The sequence below is a fragment of the Ammodytes marinus genome, assembly GCF_949987685.1.
Source record: "Ammodytes marinus genome assembly, chromosome: 9".
Classification (NCBI taxonomy): Eukaryota; Metazoa; Chordata; class Actinopteri; order Uranoscopiformes; family Ammodytidae; genus Ammodytes; species Ammodytes marinus.
Window position 1 is genome coordinate 22417917 of NC_137213.1, and position 13187 is coordinate 22431103.

A 13187-nucleotide genomic window follows, 5' to 3' on the forward strand; every position below is an offset into this window, starting at 1 on the left:
GGCCATGATACACAATCTGTGCCTCTTGTGTTCACACTGTCAAATGTACCAAATCAAAAATAGACATGTTTCAAGAGCCTGTGCACTTCTACAATCTTTACCACGCATTCCTATCAAAAGTGATTTTGGTGGTTTAGGCTAAACTCACAGACAGCAGGAAAGTATACATGCATGCAGCAACAACCCACACACACAAACAAACAGACAAACAATATACAGAGAGACATCAGACCTGTTATTGAGCTGTGGTTAGATTTGGTGCGGTCTCCAGAAGTGATTGCATAGCAAAAGCTTTAAAACCTTACCGTTGTGCTTGTCATTCACTTACACAAAAAAGGCCAATTACGGTATGTGAGAGCCCCACAAGCTTTAGATAGGAATGTGTACATGCATAATCAACATTCACTTCATTGTCTAGAGACTGCCGTTTAAAAGTTTCTGATTCATTTATTGTATTGGGAGAGTGGGTGCTTATACTTTTTCTTAACATGGATTCATTATGTTGTGTCTGTATAAGCACATGGGTAGATTCTACTATCATGACTATTCTAAGTTAAAGAACGAAAACAAAGAAAATGAACACTGGTCAATGGAATTACTCAGATTTGTTTTATTTACAGGTAACTTTAAAGCCTCTGGAAACCTGGTCTTGTGGGTCTCAATAAGCTTTTACAAAAATATTTTGAAAAAAATAAATGTTCATAAATATTATAAAACTCAGTAAAAACAATGGCTTCTTTACTGTCTAGACCATTTTACAAGACTGTGTGGGGGTGGCCGAAATCAATGTCAACAGTAATTGTTTTTATAGAACGTTCGGGCAGAGAACTGCTTTGATTGGTTCAACACACCTATTGTGTCATAAGAATCAGAGCAAAGCCCGCCTCATCTAAACTGAATTTCTGTAAAGTTCATCAAACTTAAATGACAATATCTATCAATCACTTTTTTTGTGGATTTAGGTTTACAGGCTTTATCACTATATACTATACATGGACAAGCTGTCACAAAACCCTCTTTTTCTGCTGAAATTCCAACATTGACCGATTTCAAATGCTCAATATAAAGATGGTGCACAATATACTCCTCTTCCCCTTTGTCTCCTCTTCCTCCTTCTCATTCTCTGGCCTCCAGTGACTTGATGGCTCGGAGCTCTGTAGAAAACCTCTGGCTCAGATCTGTGTTGGCCTGCAGGAAACCACCCAGCATCTTCAACTGCTCAATGTCCTAAGGAGCAATAGACAGAGAGTGGGTTGAAGTCATGTGACATAATTCCTTATATGAATCTTATCAGGGTATCGGGGAGTGTAAGAGCCCCCGAAATGTAATAAAAAAATCAAATAAAACCCAAAATGTAATAACTGATTGATAATGTCACAAAATGTAATAACTTTTTGCCCATAACTTATTTACGGATTAAAGCGGCAATCGCTTCAATAGAGTGTGGTATCATACACAAATGTACAAACATAATGAAGGCCCAATGAAATGATTACACTAATGTTTTTCCCGCTCCATAATGTTAGAATGTACAGATGCTCATGGACATCTGAGTTCATTCTCCGCACCTGTGTCTTTGCGTCGTCACCATCATCAGCACCCAGCAACTCCTGCAGCCTCTCTTGTAGCAACTCAGCCTCCCATTGGCCGATTGAGTCTGCGCTGGTCTCTGCCTGTTGACTGACAGAATCAAACTCTATTCCATCAAGGTCAACCGAATCCACTCCGTCCAAACCAGAAACCTGCATTGACAAGTCGGCCGCCAGCATCTGGACATAGTAAATGCACACCGAGATGCAAAATGACAAGATTGAGATCACACACACACACTTGGACACCTATACCTGTGAGGACACAAATTGACATAATTCCCTAGCCCCTTACCCTAACCATCAAAACTAAATGCATTACCCCAACCCTTACAATAACCCTAACCTGAAATAGGCATTTGAAGAAGTGAGGACCTGGAAAAACACACACACACACACACACACACACACACACACGCTCACCTCCTCCATCTGACGGCCAGCTGTTTCCATCTGTGGTACGTGGCTAAAATGCCGCAAGATGTTCTTCAGAGCGACCTGGAAGTGTCTCATCCATTCATCCCTCACACACAGCTCACAAGAATGCATCAACTCGTTTCTGTAACGGATCACCTGGAACCACACACACATACGCACACACGTTACAAAACATCTCTGTCATCCAATCCAGTCTCTTTCCTTTGACAGAGAGAGTGTATATTTCGTTTTTTTTAGGCTTAAACCCGCAAAGTTTCATGCATGGAATAAAGAGCTTGACCTGACAACTTGACTGGCTGACCAACAGTAGCATGGCATTCAAGATTAAACAATATAAATGTTTACCTCTGTTACAACTTTTAGATCCACAGTATGGAAACAATCACAGTGGCTTATGAGGTTGAGCAGAGCAGAGGCATCGCATTGGTCTGCCCCTTTCACTTTGCCCTGACCCCGCGGCATGTAGGCCTACACAAAGACACAGAGAGAGAGAGAGAGAGAGAGAGAGAGACAAGTTAAATGATTCCAATGGGAATAAGTGTAGCATACCTGACTTCATGTACTGCAGTAAAGCCAGTTTACACACTTCCAAAACTATGGTCAAATTAGCCAGCCCTTTGGTATTGTGGTTTGTGCATGTACTAGACATTATTGTTACAGTGTGTATTAAAAAAATTATAAATATATATTCTAAAATAAATGTAAACATGATAAAGTCCGTCCATTGTAAATGACCGAATAAACAAATTTACGAATAAAAATGCATTAATGACTTAACAGAAAACTAAATTAATTAATACTATAGAATTTACATAATTAACCATAAAAAACACTAAGGCCTGCTATTATTATTATGAACAATTAATTGAGGGTTTGATGTTCTAGGCTTTGTCATTTAAATTGTGTAAATAATGTTCCCAAATAGTAAGTCAAACTAAATAATCAAAGAGTTTCTAAATTAAAGCCTAATAACATGCCACGTATGAGTTGTGCTACCACTGATGTCAACTGGATATCAAAAGGAAACGCCCTGATTCCACACAGACCAATTTCACTTTAGCGATAGCAGACCACCCCAGAGTGTCACTCGGGCAATATCAGTTCTTTCACAATTAGAGCCCCATACAATATCATACATGAGCTATGTTCCCTCTTAATTCAAACCCTGACGTCTTTCAGTATTGACTTGGGGTTGTTCTCAAATATGACTTCTAGATGAGGTTACGGCCATTATTACACATCTTTTTTTTTAATTAAGATACACCTTCTATAGAGGCAGGCCCACGGCAGGCTGATCAGACCTGGGTGTGTATGTCTTAATGGTTTGTCTCTAGACGGTCACTTGGCAGCACACTTGACAGTATCTCTTCTTTCCAGCCACGACGAGTGACTGCTTCTTTCAGCAGCATTGGCGGGCATTTTGATTGCCTCCGGGCCCTGCTCTGTGATTCTTATTTCCCTCAGGAGCCTTGCAGGGGGAAACTGGCTCCAAACAAAGTCCCTGTAACCAACCCCTCCTCAACTGGATGCACTATTACATCCCAACCCCGCTCATCTGACTCAGCTGATATTTTGGAGTATCTCAGCCTTTTCTGTTGGTAAGCATCTTCCACAGCATCCTCCCAAAGAGACAATCAGCTCAATGATGAAGACACACCTGTGGCAGAGAGCATTTTATAATTTGCAATTTCAGGTGAGACAGTGAGTCTCTCTCTGGCTGAGGACCCTGGCAGAGTTCAGTTGGCATGATACAGGAGGTGTGGGTAGCACCCTGTTTACCACTTTTAGGGATAAATATGATGGTTGTGGGGATGTCGTTTGGGAATTATCTGAATTTAGAGGGAACATGGCTCATATATGACATTTTTGGTGGAGTCAGCGATTCTGCACAACGCTTGCTGTCAAAACTCAGTTTTTGTCAAAACGGGGGGATGATGAGGAGATATTTACTGTTTTTTACAAAAAGGGATTTTGAAAAGAAGCGTTCTCCAGAAAAAGCTGACTCCACCTTCAATTTTGAAATGACACATCAGACTGTTCTGATAGTGAGAGTCTCTGAGGTGGTCTGCTATCAGTCTGAAGTGAAATCATTTGGTGGAAAGAGGAGTTTCCTTTAAATATCTAATATCACAACATTTCCTTGAGCAACAGTAGTTTTTCCTATTGCGCAATAAAACTATGACAGTGAAATAAAGAAATTAAGAGTAAAGGCCAGTGGCTTATTTTAAGTGTGGGTAGTTTGTGTGTGTTTGTGCACCACCTTGGCCAGTTCCCAGTGGTCTGTCCTCCAGTGAGGAGGGAAGCAGTTGCCCCAGTTCACTGTGGTGTTGCGCTGTCTGTGGTGTCTGAGGATCACTGTCTGCCACTGGGAACACGCCCTGCATGCTGAGGAAAGCTGTGCACGCGCACACGCACACACACAAGTTACTATTGAATACTTTATAAATAAAACAGTGATATTACAAGAGTTATAAAATTAACCCAAAACTAGTCTAACCGTATTCCCTCTCGGTCTGCATGCAGAGTTAGCACACGGCTCCTTTAGAAGAGAGTCTTGGTTGAGCAGGTTTCCGTGGAAAGCTCTCGTGCGCTGTGTGACAAAGGGGTGCAGCGCCGCTTTCAGTATGAGCAGACACCGTCCTGCTTTCAGCCAGTTTATATAGTCACTGTCGTTGAGACGGACCGCTAGTTCCTCAAGACCCATGTTAGCCAAACTTCCTGTTTGAAATAATCATTCCAAAGAAACAGACAAAGTCCACTATTGACTCCACCCTCTCAGTGCTAACAACAGAGCAGCCACAGGATGGCGCCGTCTACTCTGGAAAGGCTTCAGTCAGACAGTTTCAGATCTCACACACTGTCTAAAATACCGTGGGTTCAGCAGCATCAGCTGGCGACAGAGATCTACGAGAAGCCCATGCATTCTGTAGGGATGAGTGAGTTTGAGGGCACATCTCCGAATATATGATTTTAGGGGGCAATATTTCAGACTGGCTGGGGAAGAGTAGAAAATGGAAGTCTATAGCTTGGTTAAGTGGAGGGGTCGAAGGGGATGGATGTTTGACATTGCAGGGTCAGTTCACCTGAATTAAACCACACACACACACACACACACACACACACACACACACACACACACACACACACACACACACACACACACACACACACACCTGATTTGACACATCATTTTGTCTGCAGTTGTTGCAGGGTATAAAATGTTGTAAGTAGTACAACACCTTGTGTGGCCGCAAAAAATAACGATAAGATCATCCATGCCTTTGTCTAATAATGTATTTATATCCATGTCTGATTCCATAAACCTGCTGGAGTCTTTGCATTGCCATCCTGAGAGCATCTCCTTATGAGAGGTGGCATCACCAAGCTGCTGCATCTGCTGTCTGCTGTGAAGAGGAAGGTAGCAACACCCAGAAGAGCCCGGGCCAGCAGCTGTAGCACTGATGGCCCTGAGGCTGCCACGGAGAGGTGTTCATCAAGGGAGGAGCTGGGCTTTCTGACAGATACCATGTATCAACTGAGACAAGGGTAACCTCCACCTTATTCAAGACATGCTTCACTTGTTATAATGAAATACAACCTTAAAGACTTCAACAACTTAAAGAAAAAAGCTTTTGACGTACACTGTGTATTTATGAAACTTTTTTGTGTTAATGTCTAAACTTAGACAACATCAAGTTATTTTCAACCTAGCCCCAGGTTTCAAAGAAGAATCATCTTTAGCTGTTTACAACGTCTAGTAAATGTCAGGGTTTGGCAATGCCCTTCAATAATACTGATATTTCCCCCTCATGTAAAGCACCTCAGTACTAGAGAACAGGCAGAACACCAGAAGAAGGTATTAAATGTATTAGGGTATTAATTAGACAAGCCATCAATTATTTAAATATGCACCACAAAGAAAATACTCTTACAGTAAATTAAATTTGCATAGTGAGACTAAATGCCAGTGACCCAAAATCCAATTCGCATTACAACAATATTACACAAGGGAACATCATGGAGCATCAGCCTGGCTCAGGAATTCGACACTGGAATTACCTACAGTCGCTCGTATGAGACGCTGGCTTGTCTCCTGATGACTCCAGTCTGCCACAGCTGTGGAGTGGGCTTGAAGCGTCTCGTCTGGCAGACCCAGGAGAAGGCAGGGGGGAGGCAGAGCAGGGGATCACTGTGAGCACAGGAGGGGCTCAAAAGAAAAACAACACCTTATCCAGCTGTGCCCCTCACGCAGAACCAAGAGATAAACAGCCTTTTTTTTTTCTCGGTAGCTGACAACCTGCATGGAATTTCGATTATACAAAATGTATAGAGGAGAGTGAGATACTAGTTTATCAAGCAACCCATTATACATTTATTCATATTCTGTACACTGTACATATACTGTATTCCGCAGTTGACAGCTGGTGTTTATCCGAGCTCACTTTGGGACATGTAGAAAATCAATAGGTGGAATAGGAGTAGACAGCATGAAATAAGACTACCATAGCTGTACTGCAATTTTGAAAAAGGTCAAAACAAGTCAGACGATGTAGAAAACATCATAAATTGAAGAGTAGGCATACTGGGTTTCTTAACAACTCTGAAATTGGTTCATTTTGAGAACTTTCTTTGGTGCCAAGGTTGCGTCAACAACATCCAACACGTGATATTCAGCTGACAAAAGAGGATTGAATTCATGTTTTTGGAAAATAAAAAACAACAATAAAAAGCCTTGGATTGGGCAAAATGGATGTGGTGAGTCTGATCATTTCTCAACAAAAAAAAAACGGTGGATACAGCAACAGTGAATTTAAAAAAAGCTATGCTAGAGGCATGCCATTAGGGATGTCGGTGTGCACATCACTTATGTTAAGACTGACATTTCTCAACAGCTATTCATTGGATGGATTGCCAGAAAATGTTCTACATTCATTGTCCCCAGATGATGTACCCTCACCTACTTTGGTTATCCGCTTACCTTTTCAATACTGCCACCTTGAGGTTGACATTTGTAGTTTGAGTCAAATTTTTGGATGGATTTCCAGGATTTGGAAATGGCATTACACGACCGTTTTCAGCTATGTTGTTTTGTTTACTTCACTTACTCCATCTCCCATTGTGTAACACTAAAAAATGCACTTCATCTGATGTAGTTATTCTATTTTCTTCTTTCTCGTTCAGGGTAAAGGGACACACACAAGATAAACAACTCAAGAGGACTCAAAGGTCAGCATTTGTGTTAGATATTTGTCCGCCTGTATTTGTTGTTAGCTAATTGATAGACTGCCTTATGCTCAGTGCATTCTGGGAAATGCTCTCGGCCCCATGACCCCGACTTGGAATAATTATGGGATGATACAAGAAACAACGGTAACTAGAGCACGTCACCAGTCTTATTAAGTCCTTTGTGCAGAATAACAGGCCTAGAGATGCAGCAGAAATAGGTAGGGAAGAGTCACAGGATCCCCAATTAAAAACATGTTAGATTACAATTATGAAAATGAAAAGATGTTTGTGTTGTATCAAATAATTTCATCTTTACATGAACATTTAATTAGTCTTTTAGGATGCACAGAGAAAAACAAATATCCCTCTATCTTTGTAATTGGATCTCTATGGATTTGACGATAGTTAAAGTAGATTAGACACCCTGGAGTAAGTGTGTGTGTGTCACTGAACGTGTGTGTGTGTGTGTGTGTGTGTGTGTGTGTGTGCGTGTGCGTGCGCGTGCGTGTGTGTGTGTGTGTGTGTGCATAAATGAGCCCTGTTCAGCAGTCAGTCGGGGGGACACAACAATATTAATGTGTGTGTGTGTGTGTGTGTGTGTGTGTGTGTGTGTGTGCAAGTGTGTATAAAAATACATATATGCATTTGTGTGCATGTGTCGTGTGTGTGTGTCTGTGTGCCCACAGTCCCAGCAGGGTGGGGTTTTTTTTAAGCAGAGGAGATCAAAGAGACATTAGTATTCTGAAATAAATCACATGTTCAGGCCTCACTGTGTGGGTCCCCAAACACATACACAGGAGACACACACACACACCCACACCCACACACACACACACACACACACACACACACACATACTCTCTCTCTGTCTCATTCTCTCCGTCTCCTCCTTTCTTTTTTCCCCCAACCGTCTCCCTCTTCAAAAGACACCAGCACCAACACCAGCCTTCTCTCCCCCCTCCCCTCCCCTGTCCCTAGCGGCCTTAAGAGCTATCTGCTTACTGGCTCTGAATCCTTTGTTACATCCTTTCAGTTTCTCACGTTCCAACTTGAGCCCAGTCTCCTCCCTCCGTCTGCAAATAAGCAGGAAAATGCTTTGTCAGAGAAAACTGTTGTTCATGACTGAAAAAAAAGAGTCAGAAACGCAAAGTAGGGCTTTTTGACAAGTATATCCTTCAGGGAGAGACTTCCATCTCCCTCCATCCCTTCCCTTGCATCCTCCCTTTCACACCTTTTTCTTTCACTCTGCCGCTCTTTCTCCAAAAGCCCTTCTGACCTCGACTGCAGAGTGATTCCCGGTGATGGTGTTATAAAATATATATATTTATTTATTTATTATTATTATTATTATTATTATTATTATTATTATTATTATTATTATTATTATTATTATTATTATTATTATTATTATTATTATTATTATTATTATTATTATTATTATTATTGTTTTAATCTGTTTGCAAGTGCAGAATCTATGTGTGAGCGCCTGCAACACTTTTGACAATCAATGTTACGACTCACTCACAAGTTCATGTCACAGCCAGCTCCAGGCGGACTTCGCTCTGCTCTGAAAGATGGCCGCTGCTTTTGCCCGTGGGAGAAAGAGGGGGAATAGGGGAAGAAGAGTGAAAGCAAAAGGAGGAAAATTATTGACATGGTACAGCTGGAAGAGGAAGAAGCTCATTTTTAGCCACAGAATTAGAATGAGTGGAACATAAAGGCCCCTGTGGCTCCCTGACAGTTGCAATATCCATGAGATTGAGGCCTCTTTTTGTGCTTTGTTGTCTGTGTATATATATATGTGTGTGTGTGTGTGTGTGTGTGTGTGTGTGTGTGTGTGTGTGTGTGTGTGTGTGTGTGTGTGTGTGTGTGTGTGTGTGTGTGTGTGCATTTGCATGTGGGCACGTGTGGGATGGATAAGTTTAGGACAATGTGTACATGCATGATGTAGGCTACTTATTTATGTACGTGCATGTGTCTGTGTGTCTACTTGTGTGTGTGTGTGTGTAATTTTGATAGCCACCCACATGAATATGCAGATCAGTTTGAGAGAGCGTATGTGCTCAGCATTAAAGCCCACTCTCCACTGCTGACCCAATTTCACACACTGCAGTGTGTGTGTGTGTTTGTGTGTGCATGTGTGTGTGTGCTCTTGCTTATCAACGCATTTCGCCAAGCTTTTCAAAATTGTATGGTTAAGACGGACACGTGTGAGTGGATGTGTGTATTTGAGTTGGCCTAAGAGTCTTTATAATGTTTATGAAGCAAAAAATGCAGTAAATCTCATCCAACATGCAGGGCCTACACTTTCATAGTTGGCAGCAAATAAAAAAAACATTCACGATAATCCATGCTGACCAAACCACATGCCTCAACAACTTGAACCACCTTCTTGCTCAGTCATTGTGTCTCTTTATGACTCATCCATATGGGCTTATGTAGTCTTAGCACCTGCCTCACTTTGACCAAAGTCTTTTAAATTCAATAATGTAACCCACTTTAAAGCACTATAAATAATAATAATAATAATAATAATAATAATAATAATAAATATTAAAGGAATAGTTTGACAATTTGGAAAAACTAATTTTTCTTGTCAAGAAGAGTTAGCTGAGAAGATTGATATAGCAGTGTCATATCTGTATGTTAAATATGGAGATAAAGAGGGAAAACGGGGTAAACCAGAAGAACTGCTAAAAGTCACTTAATAATGTTGTATCTTGGTTGTTTAATACATATTGATATTAACTTCTAAAAGCAGTAAGCTGTGGTTTACATGGGTTTATGTGCTGGACTATTTGAAACCCCCCTGCTCCCAGCGTTGGTGCTAAGCTGAGCTAACTGAGTCCTTGCTGTGGCTCCCTATTTAAAGTCATATTTTGATATTTTTGAAAAGCTGATTTTCTTTCTTGCCTAGAATGCGACGAGAAGATCGCAGACACTGCCATCATGTCTGAACCCCTCTACGAAGTGCCAGCAACTACTTAGCTTTGCATAAGCAGTGGAAGCTGGGGAAAACAGATAGCCTGGCTCTGCCCAAAGTTTGACCTGTGTGTCACTAAAGCTCACTAGTTACCACGTTATCTCGCGTTTGTTTAGAATTTGTGTAAAAAACAAAGTCAAATGAGTTGTAGTTTCACCATGCGTTTTGTGTTGGGCTATTTCCAAGCTAAAGGCAGTAACTTACCTCTACTCCTAGTCTTTATGCGGCACTGAACTTAGAGACAAGAGAGCGGTATAGGCTACTGTAGAGCTGACATCCTTCCAAGACCTACGGAAATGGTAATGTATTATAGCGTATCACCCAGACAACAACCTTGCCAACAATTTCACCAAGAAATATGTTAAACAAAGGTCAAATCTTTGACTAGCTTCATGCATTTTGGTCATTGGTGATGATACAATGCTACTTAAATATTTCTTTTTTGAAAATTCTAGTTATTTATGAAGTTACAACAGATGATAGGCTACAGCTACATCAACACACGTTCATGTTGTCAACTCAGCAGTGCCAGTCAGCAGAAGCGTGAAGGACGAGGTGGCAGTTCGTCAAGTCCACCGGTAGATGGCGACGTGGAGAGGCCCTGTGGCAGCGCTGAGGTAATGGCTCTCTGGTCCATTGTTCCTTGTATTCATCCTCTTTCTCCACCCTCTCCTTCCGCCTCCCAGTCTAACCTCCCTCCCTTATGGACTTCAAAGGGAAAAAGGAAGGAACTAGAAAATAAGGTGAATTAATTTGCTCCCCCCCTATTCCGTGCCTGTACACGTTGCGGCGGATATGCTTTTTAATTGCTTGTACTAAACACATAACCTACTTTTGTATCCTTTACAAAAGCCTAAATGATGATGTAGGTGGAATCTATGCAAATGCTGGGAGCCCTCATAAAACATTCACATTACCTCATGTAAGCAAAGCACCTTGAAAATACGTTTCAAGGAAGAAGAAGAAGAAAAAAAAAGGACACTGTATAAAAATCAAGGCTCGGCCGGCTTGCGGCTTAATAAGATCTGGCACCCACTGCTGCAAACTCTGACAGACATTCCTGGGCATCTTTAACCCTCCAACCCAGAAGCCTCGGCGCAGACTGAACTCTGTGAAGTAGATCAATGGGAGGATTATCGCAGGACCAAGATGCCAGCTATAGAGCAGCTCTGTGCTGCCTCAGTGAGGGGAGAAGATTGAGAGGCTTTCCTTTGATCTTGTGCTGGTGCATCTACGAGGGCCCGCTGTTGATGATAATGATGCTGCTGAGGCCCCACTGCAGAGAGCCCGGGCCGCACTCTGAAACTTCCTTTCCTACACTGGTGATGATATGAAAAGGCTGGGGCCCGTGGAGGGTTGAAACGGGACAAACCGGATTTAGTCAGACGAAATTGTGTATTCATGTGAATTTATTTTTGCGGTTTTTCCTGGAGAGGAATGTTATTGATACAACAGCAGTGGTGTGTGTGTGTGTGTTTGTGCATTGGAGTGTGTGTAAGATCCAGTTGTTGCTTTCGTCACATTAGATCCAGCCGAACACCTCTGTCCTCTTTCAAGGACACCCCTCCCTCCTGCGCGTCTTTTCTCTCTCTCTCTCTCTCTCACTCTGTGTGACAGGCCACGGTGCAGGAGATGGCTGCTGACACTCTGGACAGTAAAAGGCTTAAGGTGAAATGTGTGTAGTGTGTGTGTGTGTGTGTGTGAGAGAGAGAGAGTCTCAAAGGCAGACAGAGGAGCCTGACAATCCTTCAGTGTATCTCTGCATCTTATCTGAGTGAGCGCTGTGGTCACACACACAGAATCTCTAACAGCACTCTGTCGCTGCATGCTTGGTCGTCTGACGCTGATGTCATTTTATTGACTCCCTTTTCCTTGCTGTTTGACCGTTTGCCAAAGCTCAATGATTATGATAATAGGATGTGAGGTCAATAATCTCTTAATTAGTGCTAAATGGGAATTAGATTGGGCTTTTGTTCATTTTCAGAAACGGCTCTAGTTAACCAGATTAGCCCAGTGTGGATTAGGGCCCAGAATGAGGACAGAGCAGAGTTAGAGATGAGAGAGTGAAAAGTGTGACAGCACGTTCGGCCTCAGGTCACACTGCCATGCCGACCAGGAACCATTATCTGATTGGCTGTCAGTCAAGTCTATAGTGAAAGATGCCTGGACAGGGAGCATGGACAACAGAGCGCTAGTGGCTGGAGGCAAGACAAAATCTTATTTTTTTAACTCACCAACTCCAAAGCAACAGAGCCCATCTGACACATAGTCATGTTCTCGTCTCTCTCTCCTCTAGTGTTCTGTTATTTCTTTGCTATCCTCTATGGCATCCTTTTGCTCCCAAAGAGCTTTTCTGTTTCATCTGACCTCATAGCCACTTCATTTGATGGGCCCCCGCTAAGATGACTCCATCCTCTCTCTTTTCTCCCTTTCCCTAGTCTTTCTTCCTCTCCCTTTTATCCCTCTCTTCTCCTCCGTCTTTGCGCTCCCTCTCTCCTCATCATCCTCGCTGCCCCCGTCTATTCTGTGGCCCAGCGTGGGTGGCTGAGTTTAATGAATTCTCTTTTCTCTCTGCAGCCAGCCGCTGATTTCTGATTGTGAGGAGGTGTGTGTGTGCGTTGTGAGCTTGCTTGTGTGCACTTTACTTACTCACTCTCTCTCTCTCTCTCTCTCTCTCTCACACACACACACACACACAAACACACTGAACCTTATAACCTTGTCTTAACCCTTAAACAGCCCTTTCAAGGTCCGTTCCAAAGTGATCACCGGCCAAAATGTACTTACTTTCCAAAAATGTCCTGACTCCTAAGGTCTAAAACTCAAATTGGTTCTCACAAAAATAGTTGTTGGGTACACACAAACACACACACACACACACACATTTTACTTACTCACTTTCACTGCCATGACTCTGATCATTGTATCAGTCTAAATAAATCTCGGCCCTT

The 13187-nt window shown here is 42.2% G+C and overlaps 1 protein-coding gene across 2 annotated transcripts; it reads right to left on the reverse strand.

Annotated features, from left to right (window-relative positions):
• Positions 1–609: 609 nt before the first annotated feature.
• Positions 610–4740, reverse strand: LOC307255933 (uncharacterized protein CXorf38 homolog). Of its 2 annotated transcripts, XM_080034764.1 has the most exons (6): positions 4525–4740; positions 4288–4422; positions 2373–2495; positions 2013–2162; positions 1569–1769; positions 610–1227 (listed from the first exon to the last, which is right to left on the reverse strand). In XM_080034764.1, exons 1-6 carry the CDS (start codon positions 4729–4731, stop codon positions 1117–1119), a joined length of 927 nt encoding a protein of 308 aa, XP_079890890.1. In that variant the 5' UTR covers positions 4732–4740; the 3' UTR covers positions 610–1116. The 2 variants fall into 2 exon arrangements, with proteins under 2 accessions (XP_079890890.1, XP_079890891.1); XM_080034765.1 differs by lacking the exon at positions 2013–2162.
• Positions 4741–13187: the final 8447 nt, after the last annotated feature.

What these genes read in the sequence shown, in the direction of transcription:
- LOC307255933 (XM_080034764.1), bottom strand. Translation starts at nt 4,731, where the DNA reads ATGGGTCTTGAGGAACTAGCGGTCCGTCTCAACGACAGTGACTATATA. An exon ending in ACCACTGGGAACTGGCCAAG is followed by an intron (nt 2,496 to 4,287) that starts GTGGTGCACAAA and finishes GTCTTTGTGTAG; the next exon opens with GCCTACATGCCGCGGGGTCA. An exon ending in CTGGCCGTCAGATGGAGGAG is followed by an intron (nt 1,770 to 2,012) that starts GTGAGCGTGTGT and finishes TACTATGTCCAG; the next exon opens with ATGCTGGCGGCCGACTTGTC.